The sequence below is a fragment of the Chiloscyllium plagiosum genome, unplaced genomic scaffold (assembly GCF_037043375.1).
Source record: "Chiloscyllium plagiosum isolate Xiang-an unplaced genomic scaffold, Cpla_swu_hap1 HiC_scaffold_18, whole genome shotgun sequence".
In the NCBI taxonomy this organism is placed as follows: Eukaryota; Metazoa; Chordata; class Chondrichthyes; order Orectolobiformes; family Hemiscylliidae; genus Chiloscyllium; species Chiloscyllium plagiosum.
The window spans coordinates 47,431,259-47,458,758 of NW_028270156.1; the positions used below are offsets into that span (position 1 = coordinate 47,431,259).

Below are 27,500 nucleotides of genomic sequence, written 5' to 3' on the forward strand. Positions count from 1 at the left end.
CTCCAAATCATGGATCTCTGGATTAATAGTCTCGTGGTAATAGTGGTAGGTCACCAACTCCCCTTATTTCCTCTCCCTCCCCCTGTAACTTGATTCCAGTTCTAGCCCCCTCAGCTGAGAGCCAATCTGCTTCGCTTGTAAACAAATTTGTCAGCTCTTGATCATCTGCACACTGCAGGAACCTACAGCCTCAAAAAAGAGTTCACAATAAGTATCAAATTTCTTGCTGTGAAATTATGCTGCCATTTCTGTGAATCCCTGCTTTTAAAAACAGTTCCTTCTTATTAGAGTCCACAGGTTTTAAAGACATATATACAAAAAAGATGGGTCCCTAGACAATGTAAGCACGATAATCACAAAGCAAATTTTTGGGATAAACCTCACTAAACATGCTTGCTGCTCATAGCTCTTGTGAAAAGAATGATTTGATTCTGTTTCAGTTTATCTTAAGACTTCACGTGGGATGAAGAACAACGTTATGGCATCAGAAGAGTAAATTTGTTTCCCTGATTATTTGTGTTACCTAAGAATGGTGGATGGTGTATTTGTCCATTTTGGACACATTGTGCATCAAGGCTACCTAAGTAATAGTCTGGTGCAATCTGCCTTCAGGGTTTCTCAGCGTAGGTTTTCTGATCAGTTAAACAATTTCAAGTGGAAGCAATGGAGTGGTTATAATGTCATTTAGAGCCCAAGGTTTCTAGCGGACATGGGTTCAAATCCCACCATGGTAGATGATGAAATTTGAATTTAATAATAATGTGGACTAAAAAGCTGGTCTAGTGATGACCATGTAACCACTGCAATGACCATGTTGATTGTCATAAAACATGTATACTTCACTCATGTCCTTACTTGGTCTGGTCTACAGTGTAGTTGACTGTTAATTGCCATCTGGGCAATTGTGGTGGCAATAAATCCCATCCCATGAACACATTAAAAACATTAACAGCTTGATAAAACATGAAAATCAAAAAAAGCGTGGTTTTCCTTTATACAATATAAAGGTAGTCAGATCCTTTTGCACCCATATCATTTCCATCTCTCTTTGAAAGGTAATGTTTGCAATAAGCAAAGGTTTACACTGAAGTTTGAGTAGGGCCTTATAATAATATCTGCTCATCACTGCAAGTATTATGTATGTTTGTATCTAAAGAGAAAAAAAACACCCATCCACCTTGTCTTGAAAATGGCAGTCCATTCCAGAGAAATCAAAAAACTGACACTCCACCCAAGATTGCTACTTTCAAAGAACACACACTCCTAAGTTCACCCTTCATTGACTTTTAAAATCTGCAGTTTCTGGAAGATTTCATCAGAGTTCCACCCATGGTTCTTTTAGGGTCTGAGAGACCTTTTAGCTTCTGTGTCCAGATTATTTTATTTGGTTTTTTTTATATTTGAGGCTTGTATTTCTTAAACTGTTGCTGGAATAAATATACATTGATCAAATGGTATAGTTCTTTAACATAAATAGTTTTCTTCAGAATCAGGGATTTCATAAATACATTCTATTACTGTGATTGAGGGGTAATCTGTTTTTTCTAATTATTCTGAGATTTATGCATTCCTTACATTTATGTGCATGTTTGATGAGAGGAGAAGGCTACAATTCTTATAGATGTTTTGTTCTCCATGGAAATTTCTAATTCTGTTTCTAGTGAAGCAATACAATCTTTTTCAGCTTCCTCTCCTCTCGATTTTTCATGGTTGCCTAGTTCATCTTCCCCATGACCTACAAAGAGCACACTAAAAGATGGGCAGTATTTGTTTGCATAGTGTGGCAATAACAGTATTTTATGACATAGCACTGTCTCTGAAGAAATCTGCGCACATTTCTATGGCACCAAACCATCTTTCAGCAATAACTCCAGGCTCTTATTTCTGTTGTGATATGTAGAGCAGACTATTCTGCAGTCATTAGAAGTATGCGTGGAGAACACATTGCAGTGGCAATAAAAACAGGCTGTAATTGATATTGTTAAACTTTGTCAGCAGAATTTGTCACAGGATGTGCATATATTTAAATATTTAACATAAAATTATTTCATTTGATGTTTTGGTAAATGCAAACAAAATGACAATTGCCATTTCTATGTGAAACAGAAAATGCTGTGGCTGTATTTTATAATGTACTGTACTCTGCTTGAATGAACCTTATGTTTCACAACATATTAAAGCTGTGTGACCTTTCATGACCCGCATGTTTTTAATCAATGCTACACACTAAGTTGTAGCTTGAAACTAGCAGACAAATCCATTTTGTTTCAGATATAAGATGCAAGTTGGATGAGATTGTATTTTGAAACATTTTTGAATTGCACGTCAGGGGATCAATGGTAATAGGAAGACTCAATAAGTGGTGTGGTACTGACCAGGAAATTGTGTCTAATCCTGTACACCTGCTGGTATAGTGCAAGTGTTACAATTATCCTCAACATCCTTAGGTCTACGTCTCACGTCTTAATCATTACCTACTTACTCTTGCAGGACAATGTCTTGGGAAGTCGAGTCACATTTAGATAACATTATCTGTGATGCCCTCCATAGTCAAAACACCTGCCATCACTTACTGGTGTTGTCTTACATCTGAAGGCACATCTATCGTGACATAGCAGATCCTGAATCCACCTCAGCCAGAATAGGGACCAAGTACTGTGTAATTGATATCAGTAGGATTGACAGCAGCCATTCAGCAAACTGCATAGACGAGCTCGTCTGAGGACCCCTGTCTGGAAATATACACGTTCACATGCACACTTTGACTTTGAACAATGAATAGTGTTGGTAGAGCCACTCACTGTCTAACAGGGATCAAAATAAAAGCAGAAATTGTTGGAAAAATTCAGCAGGTCTGGCAGCATCTGTGCAGAAAAAGTAGAGTTAACATTTTGGGTTCGGTGACCCTTTTTCAGAACAATGAGTCCATGGACCTGAAGCATTAACTCTGCTTTCTCTCCACAGGTGCTGCCAGATCTGTTGCGTTTTCTCAAGAAATTTCTGTTTTTGGTTGTGATTTCAGCATCCATTTTCTGAAACAAAACATTTCTTTTGTCCAGGGATCGCTTGAAGGTTTTCTTGAGTGTTACTTTTCAATTTCTACAGTCCACATTTGTATTTCCCAGGGCTCCTTTTTTCAATCTCATCAATTCCTTTAGTAAGTGGCATAATTATGTAGTTCAACTTACTTCATTTGTATTGATTTTGTTACAGGATCTTTTTAAGATATATGTTAGCACAAGTAACAGGCTCTGCTACATACCGTATCTCATTCAATCTTAAGACAAAGGATAATTATATAAAAATAATATTAATGCTAGATTCTAAAGTTATTTTGCAAAGTAATGCTGTAATTTGGCAATACACAACTTCTGCAGGAGCAATACAAACAGAAGCAGATTGACAAAATACATATAAGTGTGACAGAAATTTGATTGAAGTGAAAGTTTTCATTAAGACAGAAGCAAATACTAAATTAACATAAATTTCCCCTTTGTTTACCTTTTTATTACCATAAAGAATATATACCAATGCATTTGTATAAAATTACTTATGACCATAGCATTTTAACATTTCAGCTTTCCATACAATTAGTAGCTCTAATGCAGAGTGAAGTTCATACAGAACTAATAATACAATATGCTCTTGTTGGAAAAGAAAGTACATCAATCACCAATAAAATGAGGAAAGGTGTTACCACCCATGAGGTAAGGTTGCTTAACCAAGCATTGGAAATTATTTGTCCGTTGTCTATTACAGTTCATAATAATAAGCAAATATCAGATTCATCTAAAATTCCAACTATTTGATACAAAGAAATCAGCCAAGCATCAGCAATTGAAGTGAGCTGGTAGACAACCATATAAATCTGCAGAGTTCCGTTCTCAATTCCCATTGCTTCCCTAGTCCCCATCCACATTCACTATCATCACCAAATTACATTAAAATATGCTGAATCTTTTCAACGCTGACTACAGTCCCTTATCTCAGTGTAGACGGTTCTTTTGGGCCTCATTTATGGCTATCTGTTTGCGTCCCTTCATTTCCTTTTTTGCTCTGGTTTCTAGACTTTGTCCTGCTCCCTCGGGTGTTGAAAGCTCCACACAGTCTGGTTGTTGCAGTCCTGCCGGATGTGGAGTGTTGGAGTCAAATGGGTCATTGTCTAAAATGTTTGCTTCAACTCCTCCAATGAAAGATTCTTCCTCCTGCTCATGCAGCTACTCCAATCGTAGCTTCTTTCTTTAGAGAAGCAGCAAGAGCAAAAGGAAGAGAGCGTGTCATTGGATGGATCGAGCAATAGCATGGTAAAAATACAGTTTGTACTTGAAGAAACAACTCTTCATGGATTCTATCTCATGGGTTTTGTTCCCCCCCCTCCCCCCCCTTTACATTTTTGCAGGATGCAAGTGCCATTTCGGGAGTAAATCTACCTCCCACCATTGTTGTATTTACTAACTTATTTTGGATGTAACCATATTGAATGGCCACTTGGCTGAGTTAACAAAGTAATGGGTGATGCCAGTTCAAGCTAGGAGAGAAAATGTTAAAAAGCAACTAACCGAGGAGTAAGTGAGGAATTATATTTCACACACCACATGTTGGCAAGGTGTTATTGAAAAAAATTTGAAAGTAGTTTGAGATTTTTCAGTCAGGATTTAAATGTCAGCTTGAGGCAAAAGCTTCACTTTCTCAAAATGAATTGAGATTAAATGTTGAATGTTGTGAAAATTTTAATCATGTGCTGAGTCATTCTCTGTACAAAATAACGGTTTTGGTATTCAAACTGTATTGAGAAAATTAAAATCCATTTGCACACAGTTCTATAAATATTGTGATATAGCCTCAGTTTTCCCATGCTGGTGTTCTGGATAAATCCGACAAAGATGTTGTACAAATTATTATTGCCAGTAACATTGATTGTTCAGCACTCACGGAAACTCAGGGATCAATATTTTGAGATAAGCTTTCAGAGTCACAGCATACTGAGAGAGGAGTCCCAAGCTTCCCTGAACACTTGGAGAGAGAACATCAAAACAAGACATCTCCACCATTTTTGTTTTGACTTCACTAATGATTTTTGGATTATATTAGATTAGATTACTTACAGCGTGGAAACAGGCCCTTCGGCCCAACAAGTCCACACCGACCCGCCAAAGCGCAACCCACCCAGACCCATTCCCCTACATTTATCCCTGCACCTAACACTACAGGCAATTTAGCATGGCCAATTCACCTGACTTGCACATTTTTGGACTGTGGGAGGAAACCGGAGCACCCAGAGGAAACCCACGCAGACATGGGGAGAATGTGCAAACTCCACACAGTCAGTCGCCTGAGGCGGGAATTGAACCCGGGTCTCTGGCGCTGTGAGGCAACAGTGCTAACCATTGTACCACCATGCCGCCTAATTGTCAAGCCAGCACTGATGTTAAAGAAGTTGGACAAAAGAACAAAAACATATTCCTTTCATCTGCTGAACATATTAGAATTATTTGAAGAAATAAGGAAGTACAGTTGATATATACATAGATCTTCATTTGCATTCGATAGAGAGTCAGACAGGAAGCTTGTTGGTTTAAAAATTGAGGAATATGGTACTAAAGGCAATGTGTCTGCACAGAAAGAAAGTTGACTGAAATATAAAAAAAAAACAGTTCTGGACCATGAGACCATGAGAAGAAGCAACAAAAGAAGACCATTGGGCCCTCAAGCCTGTGACACATTCAACAGGATCATGGATGATTCAACAGTCCTCATGTCCACTTTCCTGTACTTGCCTCATAATCCTTGATTCCCTGACTGGATCTATCTCGGCTTTAAATACAGAAAAGGACTCTGGCCCCACAGCTGTTTGTGGCAAGGAATTTCAAAGACATTCAATGCTCTAAGAGAAAACATTCCTCCTCAGTTTTAAATTGACACCCCTTCACTCTGAGACTAGACTGTCTGGTCCTAGACTCTTCAATGAGGCCTCTCGTTATTTACCATTGTCAATACCCTTAAGAATCTGATATATTTCATTGAGATCATTCTTCTAAATTCCAATTAGTAGAGTCCCAACCTGTTTCACCTTTGCTTATTAGACAAGCCCTCCATACCAGGAATCATCCTAGTGAACCCTCTCTGAACTGCTTCAATGAAATAATATCCATTTCATAAGAGCTTTTAAGAGCAGAGAGAAGTGAATGTAGTGTTCCATAATAGTCAGCATTAGGGCAATTTATGTTTTCAATGTATGGAATGATAAGGATTTGGATATCCAGGCCATGATATCAAATTTGCAAATGATGTAGAAATAAAAACTGTACCTACGTAATAATAATAGCATGCTTTTATACAGTGCTTTTAATGTCACAAAAAAATCCCAGGTAGGTATTGGAAAAAAGATGCAGCTTAGGTAGTTGACTTTTATAGAATAGAAAAGAAGGGTTTATGAGAGAGTAGAGAAACTTTGTTAGGCCTCAGTGGTTAATTAGTGGCTTGAGGTTTAGGAGGAAATTCCGATGATTCAGATTTAGATACCTGAAGAAGGTGCTGCCGCTGACATGGGGAAGGGAAGTGCATACACAAGAGATCAAACTTAATAGGATGCAGAATTCAGAGTGTTGGTGGAATACAGAGCTGAAAAAAAAACCTTTGTAGATAGTATTGAAGCTAATAAATTGAATTAAAGATGCAAACAAGGATTTTAAATTAAAGGCATCAGTTAGTAAGTAAGTTTAGATACACAACACAACAGGGTTAGCGATATTATAGTAGGTAATGAATGGAAAATCAGCAAGGAAAGCAATAGGACTATCAATTATGGAAGCTCCAAAGAGTTAGGGCAGCAAATGATAATAATATATTGAGGAATATGTATTGAGAAGTGTATTTCAGAAGGACATAAGTTAATAGGTTAGATCCATCTTGGATGTAATTTAATGCAGAGAAGTATGAGATGATACCTGATTTTTGTCTTGTGAACAGGTTAAAATCATCTCTTCATAAAATTTAAGACCCTAGAAGATACTAGCCAATTTGTTAAAGGAAATGCTGGGAAAAGGCCAGATGGAGAAGTAATAATTGCAACAAAAAAATGTAGGAGTCCTGCAACAGCAATGAATCGTATATAACATTTCCTGAAGGGACTGTGAAATGACCATATTAACCTCCACTACAGCAGGCTAACCTATTCCAGAATGAATTCTTCAGATTCAGATTGCATTTTTAAATTCATTTTTAAATTATCAGTGCCTTGATTTCAGTAAAAGGTCATGGTCATGCATCTTGATAGTTGATTTCTGGTGAGTTTGATTATTTTTGGAGACTGCTTGAATTTTAAAAATGTAGTGCTTTCCTTTTGCAAAGTCACCATGCTTCACAGCTTCCAAGGCAGAGCATCAACTTAATTTAGGAAGCATGGGAGGACATAAACATGCACATGACGGCAAGTACTCAAGTAATTTCTATGTTGAAGCTGTACCAGGTTTTTAACAATAAATAAATTAATGCAGGAAATAAGTCAATTTGTACACAGCAATACCCTAAAAGCAGCAATGAAATTAATGACTAGATAAATGTGTATTAGTGATGGTGATTGAGATAGGTAATGCAGTTCCTTGAATACTGGAGGATATAAATCCACCTAAATGGGCAGACACCTTACTGATTTAATGTTTCTTCCAAAAGACAGCACATCAGATGGTGTTCTTCAGCATAATAGTAAAATGTTAGCCTAGCCTCTGGGCATGACTCTAAAGTGGGGCTTGACCATGCATCTGATTTTAGTTCAGAGCTCTACCATTGAGCCAAACCTTTGGTACCATCCTTGGAAATGTTAGTTGTGCTGTAAATATGCTGGGTATTCAAGTTTTCCATTGTACACAGTCATTAACCTCTGCAATATTTAAAAATGAAAATATCATGGAAGTGTCATAATTTTAGATTCTAAATTATTATTTTGTTCCTAACCTGTAAGCCAGGGCTCAGTTGATTGCTCTCTCAACTTGCAGGCACCAGGATTTGAATTTAAGTATTACTTTGAGCATACAAATCTATGCTAACACTCCAGTGCAGTTCTAAAAACAGGGGGCCTGCTTTGCCTTCCCATGTAGATGTAGAAAAAGGACCTGTGACACAATATTGAAGACAAACAGGTGAGTTATCCCTTACGACCTGGTCAATATTCAGTCCTCAGTAACTAATACCAAAAATAAATTATGTAGTCATTATACTGTTGTTTGTAGGTATTTGATGTGTACAGGAGACAGCGAGATGCTGGAGATCAGAGTTGCGAGTGTGTTGCTGGAAAAGCACAGCAGGTCAGGCAGCAACTGAGGAGCAGGAAAATCGACGTTTCAGGCCGGAGCCCTTCTTGGCTGCCATCTTTCCTAAACTGCACGAGTGACTACATTTCAAAGTACTTTATTGGCTGTAAAGTGCTTTTGAGACCATGTGATGATCAGGAAAGGCACTATACAAATAGTGTCTTTCCTTTTGCTTTCCATGCTGTTCAATGAAGCTGCAGTCCATTTCTCATGCGATTTTGCTTTGTATGAATCATGTAGCCAGAATTCACAATTACGGAATCCCGCAGATTCAAATTTATATTGATTTTAAATAAAAATCTCTCAATTGGTCAGCAAGTTGAATACCTGACCCCACTAATGACATGGTTTACAGTATCAACAAAACTGCTGCATTTATTTGTAAATTTTAATTGTCACAGAAACAAATTTTACTGACTTCAGATTTGGGGTATTAGAAAAATATAGTGAAGGGCAAAATTGCTGGTAACAATTTTTGTCCAGCAGAGATAGCGATAGTGTATTTCCAAGCTCAGCAACAAAGTGCATAGATTCACCAAGTTTTAATAAATATAAGAAGGTAATATAATTTAGTCATTGTATAAAGAAACCTGACCGATTCATGTACATGTAAATTTATAGAAAAATGTAGTGCACGTTCATTCAGAGCAGTGAATTCTTACTTTTTGCCTGACTTTTGATATTTACTTTGATCAGTCTCCCTATCGTCTTTGCGTTGTTCTTAGATTACAAAACTACATAAACTACACCGACTCAGTCACACACCTCTGCTGAAATATTGGGACATTCAAAAACTGCTAATATAGAATGTTGGCATACATTATGCAAATGGAGACTAGATGCCTATATGAAAGCAACTATTGTGCATCCTTTTTAATGCACATATCTATTTATAAGCTTCCCTGTGATAGACCATATAATAACCTGTTTTATATTGGTATATGTTTAAATGAACAATTGTAAGTAGGTACGTGTGTATCCCACTTACTCTTTGACTTCAGTTGTCTGGAATCTACTTTCTAGGTTTCCCTCGTAAACCAATTCACCTATCCATATGTAAGAGGTAAAAACAATGACTGCAGATGCTGGAAACCAGATTCTGGATTAGTGGTGCTGGAAGAGCACAGCAGTTCAGGCAGCATCCAAGGAGCTTCGAAATCGACGTTTCGGGCAAAAGCCCTTCATCAGGAATAAAGGCAGTGAGCCTGAAACGTGGAGAGATAAAGACTACTGTTGTAAACAACATTTCTTTGGCACTATTTGCTTTGGCTGGGTTTCAGCTTTTGCCTGATTACATTTCTGTGAAATACCCAGTACATTTTTCCATGTGATAATACTAAATTGTTACTGTTATTACCTTCAGATTCAAAAGTACAATATCTACTAGTGGCAAACATATAAACTGTTAAGCTATCCACACTATAGTGATCAAGCATTTTTAGTTCATGGGGTGCAGCAAATAGTAAGGAAGAGAAATGGAATGCTGACGTTTATTGCAAGGAGGATGGGGTATAGTGGTCGTCCCACAACCTGGAAGGGCTTTGGTGAACCTGTACCTAGAATATAGTTTTAAGAGGGGAATGTGCTTCCATTGGAGGCAGTTTACAGAAAGTTCATTTGGTTGATTCCTGGGGTGAAGGTTTGACATATAAGGAAAGGTTAAGCAGATTGTCCCTACACTCATTGGAGATTAGAAGAATAGGAGGTGATCAAAGTTTGTGCGAAGATTTGTAGCTCGGGTGCTCGTTGTTGTGGTTCTGTTCGCCAAGCTGGAAGTTTTTGTTGCAAACGTTTCATCCCCTGGCTAGGCGACATCATCAGTGCTTGGGAGCCTCCTGCGAAGCGCTTCTTTGATGTTTCCTCCGGTGTTTATAGTGGTCTGTCCCTGCCGCTTCCGGTTGTCAGTTTCAGCTGTCTGCTGTAGTGGTTGGTATATTGGGTCCAGGTCGATGTGTTTGTTGATGGAGTTTGTGGATGAATGCCATGCCTCTAGGAATTCCCTGGTTGTTCTCTGTCTGGCTTGCCCTATGATAGTAGTGTTGTCCCAGTCGAATTCATGTTGCTTGTTTTCTGCGTGTGTGGCTACTAAGGATAGCTGGTCGTGTCATTTTGTGGCTAGTTGATGTTCATATATGCGGATTGTTAGCTGTCTTCCTGTTTGTCCTATATAGTGTTTTGTGCAGTCCTTGCATGGTATTTTGTACACTACATTAGTTTTGCTCATGTTGGGTATCGGGTCCTTCGTTCTGGATAGCCAACTCCCATTCCTAGACGTGATGGTACAGAGAACACCGAACGGAGAATTTACTACAAGGGTATACAGGAAAGCCACACACACAGACCAAGTCCTAAACTATGAAAGTAACCACCCCAAAACACACAAACGAAACTGCATCAGGACACTATTCAAAAGGGCCACAACACACTGCAGTACACCAGAACTGCAAAAAGAAGAAGAGGCACACAAACCAACAAGGTATTGTGTGCCTTGTTTTTGGCGAATACAAGGTATTCGCCAAAAACGGATACCCGCGCAACTTCATCAACAGATGTCTAAGAGAAAGACCACAGAACGAGGACATACCACAACCAAAAGGACCAGCCACACTACCATACATCAGGAGCATCTCGGAACTGACAGCCAGACTACTGCGATCCCTAGGACTCATAACGGCACACAAACCAACAGCCACGCTCAGACAACAACTAATGTAGTGTACAAAATACCATGCAAGGACTGCACAAAACACTATATAGGATAAACAGGAAGACAGCTAACAATCCGCATACATGAACATCAACTAGCCACAAAATGACACGACCAGCTATCCTTAGTAGCCACACACGCAGACAACAAGCAACATGAATTCGACTGGGACAGCACTACTATCATAGGGCAAGCCAGACAGAGAACAGCCAGGGAATTCCTAGAGGCATGGCATTCATCCACAAACTCCATCAACAAACACATCGACCTGGACCCAATATACCAACCACTACAGCGGACAGCTGAAACTGACAACCAGAAGTGGCAGGGACAGACCACTATAAACACCGGAGGAAACATCAAAGAAGCGCTTCGCAGGAGGCTCCCAAGCACTGATGATGTCGCCTAGCCAGGGGACAAAACGTTTGCAACAAAAACTTCCAGCTTGGCAAACAGAACCACAACAATAGGAGGTGATACTATTAGAATTTGGAAGAATTTGAAAGGGCTTGAGAGGGTAGATCATTACATTGTAGATCTTACATCATACAGATGCTGAGATTCCCTTCATAGGAGAATCTAGCGTTTTCAGACATAATATCAGAATCATCATCCACTTAAGACAGAGTTGAAGAGGATTTTTTTTCCTCAGGATTTTGAACTGTTGGGATGCTTCACTTGACAGCTGTCAAATTTGAGTCATTGAATATGTACAGGACTGAGATGCACACAAATTTTTAACTATAGAAGAATCAAGGGATTTGGAAACAATCAGGATTTGAGGCTAAGATCAGATCAACAGTGATATTGTTCAACAGCGAAGCAGACATGGCGATTTAGGTAGCTTACTTCTTTTATTTCTTATATTCTTATTGAAATCATTTTTACTGCATGATAATATGGTTGAGCTGATCATTTGCAGATATTGGACATGTATAATTTATATTTCACTAATTTCAGTTCAAAAGTTGTGAATACTCTGCTATATATACCATACTGTATATTTACTATATCTGTATTGGGCATAAGCCCTTCTGCTTATGCCCAAAACGTCGATTCTCCTGCTCCTCGAATGCTGCCTGGCCTGCTGTGTTTTCCAGCACCACATTTTTCAACTCTGGTACTTCAGCATCTGCAGTCCTCACTTTCTCCTATATTTGTATTTGCACTTCCAATCCTGATTGATCATTAGAAATGTGGGGAGGAGTCAAAGGCCACTCATGTCAAATTGACCAAAGTGAGTACCAGTACAAATGTAGCAAATTCATCACTTTGCTGCTGGAGCCACCTTCCTGCTGAAGAGTCAGGTTTATTTAGATTTAAGTCAGCAATTACAATTGCAGCATGACAGTTTTTAACCACAGACCCTGAGAGTACAGCTCATAGCCCTTTCTTAATTAACCCATGGCAAATTACATTTATTGAGTTTAATGTACATAAAAAACCTCACAATTTCATAATTTCTGACACATTATTTTCTTTGACGACTTCATTCTTATAAAGTTTACACTTTCATTTAAATGGTAAGTTTCTTCACTTAAAGTAGGTTGAATTGCAACAAATGATGAATAATGGATTAATAATTACTGCACATGTTTATAATTTAATGTTAAGTTTTTAAATAAACAGTGACTTAGTGATTACCTGGGCAGTTTGTTGAAAGCTCATGATGCATTCTCAGACTTCGCAAGCCAATAAATTAAAGCCGAACATTAGGTTATAGCTTTAAACCTCTTGATTATTTAAAATAAATAATGTTATGTGTTTGCCAAGACTTCTGCAAGCTGCCCAATTGAAACCCAAAAGCTTTTCTTTGTGTTTCCCCAACCCCACACCTCAAATAAAATTCAGAAAACTTCTATTTGAAAGCTTGATGTAGAACACAGTTTACTTATTTGTAAATTCTCCCTATGTAAGTGCAATCCCATTGTTGTCCAGGAAGTTTCTCCCTAATATTGTATTTTAAAAGAAATCACTATAATCACAGAAATACTGAGAAAATGTCTTAAGAAAACTCATATGCCTCTAGTTCATAACTCAAAAATGTAAAATATGTTTAAATTATACACCTCACATCACAGAAGGAACGAGAACAGAACTCACTTTAGATGTACACATGGGTCTGAAAATTGAAAAAGCATGTAAGATATATTTAATATGTTATGAATTTAATATTTTTTTGTTGCTGCTACTATCCATCAATGCAATCCTTGCCCTTGATATATTAGTACCTTCTGAACTCAACATTAATGGAGCTTGATTACACACTATATTATCTGGTTTTTCATACTCAGTGCATCTTATAAGATTTGATCATTGGTGCTGCTGTCTAAATAATCAGCATGCTCAGTGCCAAGAAACTGTTTGATATCAATCACTGAAATACAGTGATTTTAGGTTTCAAGAATAACAACTGTGAATACTAATAAATGATATGCACAAACTGAATGCCAAAAGCTTCATATCTCACAACCATACATGTTATAAAGTGGGATAAAATATAAAATTTTATTTACTCATTCCATCTGTGAATTCAATAATGTGGAATTAATCAATTTTAAAGGAAAAGAACTGAATTTGAATATATGAACATGCAAGTGGGAGAGAGATAGGTCTTTTGGTCCCCTAAGCCATTCTCTGAGATCATAAATGACCTGATTGTATCCTGAATGCCACTTAGTTGCCTATCCTTTGAGTGTTGAACTGAAATGGATTTATTATGGTGAGGAAAACATTTACTTTATTCTTTTTGACAAATAAGTGGCCTTTATTTATTATTGTAGCAATCCTCTTTGGGGTTAAATTACCCCTTTGTCTTGGAACTATATTATAACCTGATATGATGAGGACACAAACTGCAAAGTGATAGAGAAAGGATAAATGAGTGGACAAAAAAAACTTTGCCACTGGAGTACAATATGAGCTTGCCCACTTTGGTAGGAAGAACAGAAAAGTAGACTGTTATTTCAGTGGAGAGGGACCGCAATATAGTGGAAATTCAATGTTCTTGTACGTGATGCACAAAAAGTTAACATGCAGGTGCAGCACGTAATTAGGAAGGCAAATGAAATGGAGTATAACTTGTTTTGTTCCAGTTGTTATGGGCATTCGTGAGACTTCATTTGGAGTACGGTGTATTGTTTATGTCTCCTTGAAGGGATATACTTGCATGGGAGGCCGTCCAGAGAAAGTTCACTCTGCTGACGTCTGAGATGAAGGGATTTCTCCTATGAGGACTGGTGGTGCAGGTTAGGTCATTGGTGTTTAAAATTATGACAGGCGATCATATTCAAGCATATAGGATTCTGAGGAGGGCTCCTGATTTAGCTGCCACAGATTTATGGAATAGAGAATTCTAAAGTTTCACAAACCTCTAAATGAAAAAAAAATACTTTTCATCCCAGTCCTGAGATTGAGTTTTTAATTTACACTGTATCTTGGATTTAGAATCGTTGTTGTGCAGTGATTGTACAGCATGGTTGCCTAATATATACTGTTGCTGTGGTTCTGTTCGCCGAGCTGGAAGTTTTTGTTGCAAACGTTTCGTCCCCTGGCTAGGTGACAGGGGACGAAACGTTTGCAACAAAAACTTCCAGCTCGGCGAACAGAACCACAGCAACAAGCACCCGAGCTACAAATCTTCTCACAAACTTTGAATGCCTAATATATAATAAAGTAGTGGTTCCCAGTTCAAAGTTTGTGCGAAGATTTGTAGCTCGGGTGCTCGTTGTTGTGGTTCAGTTCGCCGAGCTGGACGTTTTTGTTGCAAACGTTTCGTCCCCTGGCTAGGCGACATCATCAGTGCTTGGGAGCCTCCTGCGAAGCTCTTCTTTGATGTTTCCTCCGGTGTTTATAGTGGTCTGTCCCTGCCGCTTCCGGTTGTCAGTTTCAGCTGTCCGCTGTAGTGGTCATAGAGGCATGGCATTCATCCACAAACTCCATCAACAAACACATCGACCTGGACCCAGTATACCAACCTAGAAGCATGGCATTCATCCACAAACTCCATCAACAAACACATTGACCTGGACCCAATATACCAACCACTACAGCGGACAGCTGTAGTTGAGCTCATAATTATGAGGAAATGGATAGGATAAATAGACAAAGTCTTTTCCCTGGGGTCGGAGAGTCCAGAACTAGAGGGCATAGGTTTAGGGTGAGAGGGGAAAGATATAAAAGAGACCTAAGGGGCAACTTTTTCACGAATAGGGTGGTAAGTGTCTGAAATGAGCTGCCAGAGGAAGTGGTGGAGGCTGGTCCATTTGCAACATTTAAGAGGTATTTGGATGGGTATATGAATAAGAAGGGTTTGGAGAGATATAGGCCGGATGCTGGCAGGCGGGACTAGATTGGGTTGGGATATCTGGTCGGCATGGACGTGTTGGACCGAAGGGTCTGTTTCCATGCTGTACATCTCTATGACTCTATGTGCCTATACAGGTAAATATTCAATATTTAACTACACTTTTTTTAAAGAATGCTGAAATTTTGCTGCTATTGATTCAATGATCTGTATGTTTAAGTATGCAAAAATAGAACAACTGCATATAATTAAATATAGACTTACATGAGTTAAGATTTAATTAAAAACTGAAGATGAATGGTTCAGAGCTTGCATGTGTATTTGTTTCTGATCCACTTATATTGTTGTACTTGGCCTTACCAGTATTTGCTGAACTATGGCTCTAGCTGCATGGCTTTCTAACTATTTGTCTTTGTGATGTTAAATCATCTAATCTGATCTACTAAATATTTTACTTCTCTATTCCTCAGTCAGTATGCTGCTTGTCTACTCCTAAATATTATGGTGATGTACTAATAATTCAAAGGAATCAGGAGATATTCATCTGCATATCCAGTGATCAGTCATTCATAATAGTCGCAATCAGATTTTGAACCAAAGCACATGTGATAGTCTATAATTTCATGTACTTATAGTAATCATTGCAGTTTGAGTATAACGATCAGACTCCTTCTTTGCACAGCTGGACACATTTGCAATGTGCTGGAATTAGTGTTTGAATGACCTTGACAATGCTTATAAAATGCAAACAAAGGAATGCTGGAGGTATACAGCATGTTTGTCATCATCTGCAGAGGGAAATGTCAGGTGATTATTTCCCATCTCTGATTGCCCTCAAGAAGATGGTGGTGAGCTACCCCCTTGAACCATTGTAGTCCACGGGCTGTAAATACACCCAAAGTGCTGTTCGGAGGGAAGTTCCAGGATTTTGATCTGGCATCAGTTAAAGGATGATGATATAGTTATGAGTTAGGATGGTGAATAACCTGGAAGAGAACATGCAGATTCCGATGTTGATATACACATGCTGCCTGTTTTCTTTATTGGTGGTAGTGAAATTGGGTTTGGTGCTTTCAGAATAGGTTTTCTGAGTTGCTGCAGTGCATCTTGGAGATGGTTCACACTGCTGTCTTTGTGCACTGTAGGTGGATAGGCTGCTGCACAAGCTAGCTGCTTTGCCTTAGATGATGATTTGCTTTTTGATTGTTGTTGAGTCTGTGTTCAAATGGGCAGCTGGATACTATTTCATTGCAATCCTGTCTGATATCTTCTAGGTGGCCAGCAGATCTTTCACAAGCCAGGAAATGAGTTACTCACTGCAAAATTCCCAGCCTCTGGACCTGCTTTTGTAATTGGAGTATTTATATGGATAGTCTAGTTACGTTTCACACTATTGGACTGAATGCTCCCATCAACCTCCAGATTGAATTTGTTTGCTAGTGTAGGGATCAGATTTGCCTTCCTGATGATCCATTAAGAAATTTTCTTGCTTTATTTTGCAATTTTATTTTCTCATTCTCTATATGTTATGAGGGAAGATCAAGTCTGGGGCTATTCTGTCTTCTGTTGCTAATTTGCCCAACTCAGAAGATGGAGAAGACCAAAAGGAATATGACAATGGTGACATTGAGGAAAACAAATGTGTTAAGGACTATGGATGAGAATACAGCATTGATGAAGATGATGAGCCTGGGAAACCATCATTGTAGCAACCAACAATATTACATTACCACATGATGATATTCATCCTCTAATAAGGGAGATCGGGCAGAGAAGAATGTGAATTGTCAACCAAAGTGAAATCAACTAGGAGAAAGTGAGGACTGCAGATGCTGGAGATCAGAGTCGAGAGTGTGGTGCTAGAAAAGCACAACAGGTTGGGCAGCATCCGAGGAACGGGAGAATCGATGTTTCGGGCAAAAGCCCTTCATCAGGAAAGTGGACAAAGTAGAATGGCTAAGTTTCTTTGTTCCAGCAAATGCCTATTGTGGATATTCATTTAGAAAACTGCTGTGATCTGAAATGTCTTTGGAGACGGTCTTCTGAAAACTTAAATCAGATTGTAAAAATAGTGCTAGTGTTGGTTTTAGAGGCTTTTTGTCAGAGAAATACCGATCTTGTAGCTACTGCTGACCAAAATGTTTATCAACATTAACTTTGGATGGTCTTTGGATAGCTATTAGCTTCAGCCATAGGAAACTGGATGAAAAAGCAAGGATCCAAGAATTTAACTGCTCTGATTCACATAACCTAGAAAAAGCTTCTTCAAAGACTATCACAAGTGATATTTTATTAATTGATGCACCTGCTATAAGGGAAAAGTTGCTCATTGTTGGAACAGTTGGTGTACAAGGCTTCCTAGGGCGACTATCAAGTGTGACTCTGAGATAATGCCAGCATGTACTACAGCTGCTGCAGTGCCAACATCAAGTTATTCATGAAAAATCAAACGCTGCCACTGGAGCTATCTTTTGAACTGGATTCAGAGGTATCTGTTTCCAGGCCGCCCTACTTCTTATGTGGCAAACACTAACAATCTTCATTTAGTTTTGAGACAGGAGGTGCTCAGAAAGCATGTGGACGCTGCAGAGATGGAATAACTATTTTTGTCAACAGTAGTAATTTCTGTTCAGCTAAGTATGCATTTTAAAGAGCTGGAATAATTTCTATATCATGTTTCTTGCCTTAGTGATATCACCTCCTGATTTTTGGACAGTTTTACATTGTAAAATAGATGGCTTGGATTTGTTGATAATTAGTACTTTGAAGTTGACCACATGTAAAAGGAATAATTGACCATTGGGTATAATACGACCCATGTGTGTTGGAATTGTGATGGAATTTACTGAAAGTAGTTTTAAGTGGACTGGAAGATAGATTGATATGCTGATCTTTATTTCTCCTTTTTTTTCTTCATCAGAAGCCAATTTTCTTTTCTAATGTACTGAATCTAAACAATACCTGCCTGAATAGATGGCAAGCTATGCACAAACTAAGTTACCGCCTAAATGAAAACCATTAGGTGTTTATATTTTAAATGAAACCCGCTCATTTCAATTAAAACAAAATTTCCTCCATTCTGTATTTTGCCAGCTTTACACCCATTTAGTTGCCTGTTTCCCATTGCAGGGATATCTTGATTTACAGTTATACCAAGTTGAATTTTGGGAGTGCCAATAGATGTCCAAATTTGCAAGCCTAATAACTAGCTCTTTGGGGTGACATAAGGACTGGTGAAAATAGTAAATGGATACAAACTTTAAGTTTATTTGGAATTCCAAAATGTTTCTCTCTTCTCATTATTTTTCTCCATCCTCCTTTTTCAAAGGTATTAATTCCTTTCCTTCAGAATGTGACAGTATTTGCTTTGTATCATTTGACAATGGGAAGGAGCTAAATGGGCAGGACAACCAAAACAGGAAATGTCATTTGATGGAAGAGTATATAAATAGATGGAGCAAGAACAATATATTTCTAACTAGATAGTGGGAAATGAAACATTGGATCTATTGAAATTTAGCCAAAGGATAATAAATATAGAAAGTATTTTTTTCTATGTTCATGGACAAAATTAAAGACAGCCTGTACAAAGGAGAAGAAAATTGTTAGGGAATTGGGTACTGAATCTAATTTTAGAGATATAAAGGTAGAAAAGAGAAGGAATGGAATTCACAAATTCTGAAACTAAAATAAAACTGAAAATAAAGGAGTTTAAATTTGAAGGCAGCTGTGAAATGATTGGCATTCTGGATTCACTTGCCAGGTGCAAGGGGTTTGATGCCATTCTAAATGTGCCCATTGGTCTCATTGGAATAGCTGGAGAGCTGGAAGTACACCTTGGGCAGCTGCTGATTGGTTCAGGTACTTTGGATATCTGAAGGCTATGTTTAAGGCTATAAAAGTAAATATGTGGGCTATCAGTAACCCAGAGTATTAATGTGCAGCCAGGAAGAGTATTTCTGCTCCCCTTGGCTCCAGATTGAGAGAAGTTGGAAAAATAACCTCCCTGTCACTTTGACTCTAATTAGACCACTGTAGATGAAATACTAGTCAATGCTTGTGCAATCTAGGCTTTGATTAGTCTTCTTGAACTTTCCAGAAGTGAAGGCAGGACCTTCATTTCTATATTAAAGTAAGTCCTGCACTTATATCAGTTGGGGGTCATCGTCACTGAAACAAAAAGGTCATGGCAAATTTAGTGGTAGGCCAAATGCACATGGTTTGGACCATTTGCTATACTTGTCATTGTTGTGTTTACACCAATAAAATAAATACAACTATTTTGAATTTATGTCTCACTAAATGGACAACAGAGATTGAAAGGGAAAGAATGTGTTTTAAATGGAGCCCTTCATGTAAATGTTGCATTTTAACGCAAGCTGTGACACATGAAGATTACCAATAAACTGTTCCAGGTGCTGCCTGACCTGTTGTATATTTCCATCATTAGTTTCCTCCTATTATTTTGAAGAATTTCTCTCCAGGAGCTTTTCTGAGTAAATGCAAAAGCAATTGTCAGTTCAGCTGACTAAACTCATCATACAGTGATTGAAAATACAATGAACAGGAATAGACTGGAAGGCAAAAAAAGTTTATCTTGATTTTTTTTTCCACTTAAATAGAGTTGTGAAGGTAACCTCTAGTAATTCTTACCCTATCTTTTTCCTACAGCCACAGGGACTTGAAGCCAGAAAATTTATTGTTGGATGAAAAGAATAACATCAGAATAGCAGACTTTGGAATGGCTTCACTGCAGGTTGGCGACAGCTTGTTAGAAACCAGTTGCGGGTATGTTCCCATTTTGCTGTTGTAAGAAAAGAAGCAAAATATGTTTTAATAATTGCGTGCTTCAGAAGTTTAATTTGTTTATGTCAGATACATTATATATTTTAATGCAAATAGCAAGCAGAAATGTGGAAACAAAATCTTTGAAAACTAATTTATTATTTGCCTGTGTTATAATTCAGAGCAGAATGTATTATGATTTACTGAGATAGTGTCAAACCTCAAAAGGTTTGTTTTCATGAACTCACATTAATCTTGATTTAGATTTTGAAACTGTTCATTTTTTTGGCAGCTTTTAACTATTACAAACAGCATCCGCTGTAGCTTTTAATTCAAGTAGCAATGTTGGTAATAATTCATGTACACAGTGTCAGACAAGTAACTCTTTACAGTATTGACAACCAACAAATGGCAACTTGGCAAAATAAATGAAGCTATTATCATCCGATGACAACAAGGTGTGAAATAATTTTTCAGTGCAGAATGCATCTTAATCCATCTCAATGAATTACCAGGGAGACTCCAGTTCAAAATTTCCTGAAACTGTGAAGTCACCAAATGAAAGATGTAAGAAGTGTCTTATTTTAATTCCCCTTCAACATCAGTAACCTTGCAAGTTGCAGTATGTAAAAAGAAAAGTGACAAAGTAAATCACACGGTTAATTTGCTTGCCTTGCTTGTTTGGCTGCTACACTCCACTTGGGTGTAGTGACACCTGAATGCATGGACGATGCTCATCAAAAAGCAGTTCCTTTCCAAAAGATATTTCCAGAATGGCACCAGATGTGATTACCAACAAGCACCACTTGGTTTTTAGACTTACTGTCACAATTGGGAATTCCTGCTGCCAGCATCGTGGATTTATATAGCTTTTTGTCAAAAATCAGGTGGAAGAATAATATTTTTAGTCATTATTGATTGTGAAATGCAGAATATTTTCTTTCTTGCTTGCTTGATGTTCCTTTATAGAAGCAATTTTCTTCCCATCTTTCTCAAATTTGCTGATGGCTGTTTGGTGCGGTTATTTATGAGAACCCCAGTGATGGTTCTCCATATGTATACCTACATTGCAAGCAACACCAGGCCATTCAGTCATGATGGGCAGTACATTAGAATACAATACAATTCTGCACCTCACCCAATTCGCTCATGTACAGTGGTCACTAATAGTACGGCTACATCAGATATTTCCCATCCTAATCCAAGGTCACTGATTCATTGCATTGCACTATTATTGCTGTACTAAAACTGAGTGTAGAAGGAGAATGGAGATGATAGTGAGATGGTGATATATATCATTAATGAACAGTGCCATCAGCAGTCTTGTCCAAGCAAATGTGGAGAACCGACTAGAGAACAGACCATCCTACTCTGGTTATGGAGTAATGAGAAAGGAATAATTGGCAATCTAGCTGTGCAACTCCCCTTGGGGAAGAGTGACCATAAAGTCAACTGGGCAGACAGATGAGCAGGAATGACAGTAAGCAAGCAGTGCAGACTGCTTCCATTTAAGGAAGTAATTCATGACTAAGAGAAAAAATATATTGCAGTAATGAAGAAAGATTCTAAGAGAGAGATAAAACAACTATGGCTAACCAAGGAAGTTGAGAGTATTAAGCTGAAAGAAAAACATAGAAGGAGGCAGAAGTCAGTGATAGCCTCGAAGACTGGGATAAATTCAAAATCCAGCAAATGAGGAGTAAAAAGGTCATAGAGAAAATAAAGTATGATGGCAAACCAGTGAGGAGTATAAAAACTGACAATAAGAGCTTCTTTAAATATATAAAAAGAAAGAGAGAGGTCAAAATAGACCCCTTAGAGAATGAATCTAGGGAAACAGTTTTGCAGAACTAGGAAATGGCAGTTTAGTTCCAGATATTTTGCATCAGTCTTTATAGTGGAAGATACCTCAAGTCATTAATTCCTCCGCTTTATTCTTCAGTCTTAAGTATTATCACTAGAGAAGTAGTGTTAGACAGGTTAATGGGACCTAAAGGCAAATAGGTCCCCTGGCACTAATGGCTTTTATCCTAGGATCCTAAAGAGGAAGCTCCACAGATAATGGATGCCTTGGTTGTAGCTTTCCAAAAATCATTTGTTTCTGGAAAAGTACCAGAGAATTGGAAACCTGCTATTGGACATCCCTGTTCAAAAAAGGAGGGAGGCAAAATGCGGATAACTGTAGGCCAATTAGCCTAACATCTATTGTTGGAAAAGGATTGGAATCAATTATTAAGGAAATTCTAGCAGAACATTTGGAAAATCATAATCTAATCAAGCAGAATCAGCATGGTTTCACAAAAAGGGAAATCGTGACTAATTTATTAAAATTTTTCAAGGAAGTCTCAACCCAAGTGTATGGTGGACTTCCAGAAGGCATTCAATAAGGTTTCTCACAAAAGGCTAAGTCATAAATTAAGAACCCATGGTTTTCGAGGTAGTATATTGGCATGGATAAAAAAGTGATTCATGGACGAGTGGTGATCAGGGTTCGTTTTTCAGATTCGTGACCCATAACCAATGGGGTCCCACAGAGATTAGTGCTGGAACTGTAATGTTTATATTAGTGACTTGGGAAAAGTAAGTATATGTACTGTAGCCAAATTTGCAGAAAACACTAAAATATGCAGAAAGGTATGTTGTGTAGGGATGCAAACGGTTTACAGAGCGATATTGATAGGTTGGACAAAATGTTGGCAATTGGAATACAATGCGGAAAGATATCAAGTTCACTTTGGAAGGGAGGACAAAAGAACAGAATATTATTTAATTAGGGAAAAACTGCAGGAAGCTGTAACACAGAGGGACCTGGACATACTTGTACATGTAACACTGAAAGCTGGCCCACAAGTGTAGCAGGTAATCAGGAAAGCTAATGGAATGAAGGCCCTTATTTCAAGGGAGTGGAGTAGAGAGTAGTGAAGTCTTACTGCAACTGTACAAGATGCTGGTGAGACCACATCTGGAGTGCCATGAGCAGCTTTGGTTTCCTTATTTAAGGAAATATATAATTTCATTGGAGGCAGTTCAGGGAAGGTTTGCTTGGATGATCCCCAGTATGGAGGGATTGTCAAAGGCTAAACAAGTTGGGACCCTACACACTGATGTTTAGAAGAGTGAGAGGTGTTTTCATTGAAATATAGGATTCTTAAGGGGCTTAGCAGGGAAAATGCTATTTTCCCACATGGGAGAGTCTCGCATCAGAAAGCATAGAATCAGAATAAAGTGCAATAATTTAAGGCTGAGATAAGGAGGAATTTCTTCTTTGCAGGTTGAGAGTCTTTGGAACACCTGCAGTAGAGAGCTGTGAGGATAGTGTCTTTGAGTATAATTAAGGCTGAGGGAAATTCTTGATCAGTAGGGGAATTGAGAATTACTGGGAAAGGGCGGGAAAGTGAATGTCAGGAATGTCGGAGCAGCCATGATTTTATTGACTAGTGGAGCAGGCTCAAGGGGCTGAATGATCTACTCCTATTTCTTATTGTCTTATGATATAAAGGTAAAGTCTTACCAAACCATAGGGATATTCTCTCATTAGTGAGAGATGACTGGTGGTAGTTCAACCTAAGGTGCACCACACCTCAAGTGAAGGGTGAGGTTGAGATGGAGAGTCATAGAGATGTACTGCATGGAAACAGACCCTTCAGTCCAACCCGTCCATGCTGACCAGATATCCTAACCTAATCTAGTCTCATTTGCCAGCACTTGGTCCATATCCCTCTAAACACACATCCAGATGCCCTTTAAATGTTGTAATTGTACCATTTCCTCCGGCAGCTCATTCCATACATGCACCACCCTCTGTGAAAAAGTGGTAATCTCAGCCATGCAGAAATTGAACACGCTGTCAATGCCACTCTGCATCACAAACCAGCCATCCAGCCAACAGAGCTAACTGACCTGACAATTGGGAGCACTTTAAGTTTGAGCAAAGGAGGATAAAGGGATTGATTAAAAGCGGAAAAATGATTGAGGGAAAACTTGCAAGGAACATGGCAAACTGATTCTTTTCAAGATTATCCTCAGTTCCTATAGATTGGACAGTAGCTAATTTAACCCCACTATTTAAAACAGGAGGTAAAGAGAAAAAAGAGAATTATTGACTGAACCTGACACCAATAAAAGATTTAATAGTGGAGCACTTGGAAAATAGTGATTAGGCAAAGCACAGATTTAAGAAAGAGAAATCATGTTTGACAAACCTACTTAGATTTTATGAGGTTGTAGCTAGTAGAGTTAACAAAGGGGATCCAGCGATGTGTGGACTTGGACTTTCAGAAGACGTTCGATATGATCCCACATAAGAGGTTAGTGTGTAAAAGTAAAGCACCTAGGATTGACAGGAGTGTACTGACAGAACAAAGGGCTGATAAGAAACAAAGAATAGGAATGAACATGTCTCTTTCTGATTGGCAGGCAGTAACTAGTGGGGTACCACAGGGATCAGTGGTCAGATCCCTGTTATTCATGATATATATTAATGATTAATGTGATGGAACTAAATGTAGTATCTCCAGTTTTGCAAATGACATGATGTTGAGTCGGAGGGTGAGCTGTGAGGGGGATGTGGAAATGTGCGAGTAGGCAAATACATGGCAGATGAAGTATAATGCAGATAAATGGGTGGTTATCCACTTCAGTAGCAAAATGTAGGAAGGCTGATTATTAGCTCAATGACGACAGATTGAGAAAGAGAGAGATGCAACGAGACATGGGAAACCTTGTGCAATGGTCCTTGAAGGTAAGCATGCAGATGCAGCATTTGCCCATATCCTTCCTAAAAATTACCACCATCTCGGCAACTGATCAGAAATAATGCAAATCTGTTCAGCTCTTTCGATTAGAGACGAGAACTTCTCAAAATGATAAGAAAGGGAAGAAAGCAAATGGTATGCTAGCCTTCATAGCAGGAGGATTTGAGTACAAGAGCAAAAATGTCTTGCTGCAATACAGGACCTTGGACAAGGGATGAACTCAGATTTCTCCAGTTTCCTCATTTCTCCTCTCCCCACCTTGTCTCAATCTCAGTCCCAACCCACGAACTCAGCACCACCTTCCTAACTTGCAATCTTCTTCCTGACCTCTCTTCCCCCACCCCCACTCTGGCCTATCAGCCTCACTTTAACCTCCTTCCACCTATCGCATTTCCAACGCCCCTCCCCCAAGTCCCTCCTCCCTACCTTTTATCTTTGCCTGTTGGGCACACTTTCCTCATTCCTGAAGAAGGGCTCATGCCCGAAACGTTGATTCTCCTGCTCCTTGGATGCTGCCAGACCTGCTGCACAACACATTTTCAGCTCTGATCTCCAGCATCTGCAGTCCTCCCTTTCTCCTCGAAGATTTTAACCTACTGCGAATCCTCTTGCAAGGATGCTTTCCTTGAAGAAGACCTGTAGTATTGTGTGCAGTTTTGGTTGTCTTATCTGAGAAAGGATGTTCTGGCTATGGATAGAATGCAACAAAGATTTACCAGCTATATTCCTGGATTGGCAGGACTGATCTATGAATAGAGACTTTATTCACTGGAGTTTAGAAAAATGATGAAGGATCTCATGGAAACCTATAAACCGATAAGACTAGACAGAGTAAACAGATGCTCCTGATGTTCAGAACCAGGAGTCACATTTTATTGATACATGGTAAGTCAGTTAGGACTGAGATGGGGAGAAACTTCTTCACCCATAGAATGTTGAGCTGGTGGAATTCTCTGCCACAGAAAGTGGTTGAAGCCAAAATATTGAATGTTTTCACGAGGAAGTTAGATATAGTTCTGGAACTAAAGGGATCAAAGAGTATGGAGAGAAAGTAGAATCCCCAGATTTAAAGTTAAGGCAGCGAGAGCTGTCTGTTTCATGCTGCTATTATGAGTAGCAACATGAGTGGCAATCACTACTAATAGAGTCACAGAGGTGTACAGCACAGAAACAGACCCTTCCATCCAACTCGTCCCTGCTGATCAGATTTCCAAAATAATCTAGTCCCATTTGTCAGCATTTGCCCATATCCTTCTAAACCCTTCCTATTCATGAATCCATCCAGATGCCTTTTAAATGTTGTAATTATACTAGCCTCCGCCACTTACTCTGGCAGCTCATTCCATACATGCACCACCCTCTGTGTGAAAATGTTGCCCCTTAGATCCTTTTTAAATCTTTCCCCTCTCTCACCTTAAATCAAGCCCTCTAGTTTTGGACCCCTCTACCCTGGGAAAAAAAGATATTGGCTATTCACCTTATCCATGCCCCTCATGATTTTATAAACGTCTAAATGGTCATCCCTCAACCTCCGACACTCTGGGAAAACAGCCGCAGCCTATTCTGCCTCCTCCTACAGCTCAAACCCTCCAACCCTGTCAACATCCTTGTAAATCTTTTCTGAACCCTTTGAAGTTTCACAACATCCTTCCGATGGGAGGGAGACCAGAATTGAATGCAGTGTTCCAAAAGTAGTCTAACCAAAGTCCTATACAGCCACAACATAACACCCCAACTCCTGTACTCAATGCATTGACCAATAAAGCCAAGCAAACCAAACACCGCCTTCACAACCCTGTCTACCTGCAACTCCACTTTCAAGGAAATATGAACCTGTACTCCAAGTTCTCTTTGTTTGGCAATAGTCCTCAGGACCTTATCATTAAGTGTATAAACCTGCTCTAATTTGCCTTTCCAAGATGTAACAACTCACATCTATCTAAATTAAGCTCCATCTGCCAATCCTCGGCTCATCTGATCAAGATCCCATTTTAATCTTTGATAACCTTCTTCCCAATACCGTACACCACCGATTTTGGTGTCAATTGCAAACCCACTCACCATACCTCCTACACTCATATCCACATCATTTATAAAAATCATTTTGGGCGGCATAGTGGCACTGCTGCCTCACAGCGCCAGAGACCCGGGTTCAATTCCCGCCTCAGGCAACTGTCTGTGTGGTTTGCACATTCTCCCCGTGTCTGCGTGGGTTTCCTCCAGGTGCTCCGGTTTCCTCCCGCAGTCCAAAAATGTGCAGGTTCGGTGAATTGGCCATGTTAAATTGCCCATAGTGTTAGGTGAAGGGGTAAATGTAGGGGAATGGGTCTGGGTGGGTTGCTCTTCGGAGTGTCAGTGTGGACCTGTTCGGCCGAAGGGGCTGTTTCCACACTGTAAGTAATCTAATCTAATCAAATCATCAAAAATGAGAAAAAACAGTGCACCCTGCACCGATCCTTGCAGCACTGTGCTGGTCATTGGCCTCCAGTCAGTAAAGCAACCTTCTCCCACCACCCCATGTCTGCTACGTTCAAATCAATGTTACATCCAAATAGCTCGCTGTCCCTATATTCCATGTGATCTAACCTTGCTAACCAGACTGGGTAAAGTGAGGACTGCAGATGCTGGAGATCAGAGTC

The 27,500-nt window shown here is 39.0% G+C and overlaps 1 protein-coding gene across 1 annotated transcript in view; it reads left to right on the plus strand.

The window, feature by feature from the left end:
- Nucleotides 1–27,500, plus strand: part of LOC122557836 (serine/threonine-protein kinase BRSK2-like) — a 966,919-nt gene that overhangs the window by 768,494 nt on the left and 170,925 nt on the right. Inside the window, 1 exon segment of the mRNA XM_087996588.1 lies at nt 19,994–20,110. Within this exon segment, the coding sequence (XP_087852714.1) occupies nt 19,994–20,110 (117 nt within the window).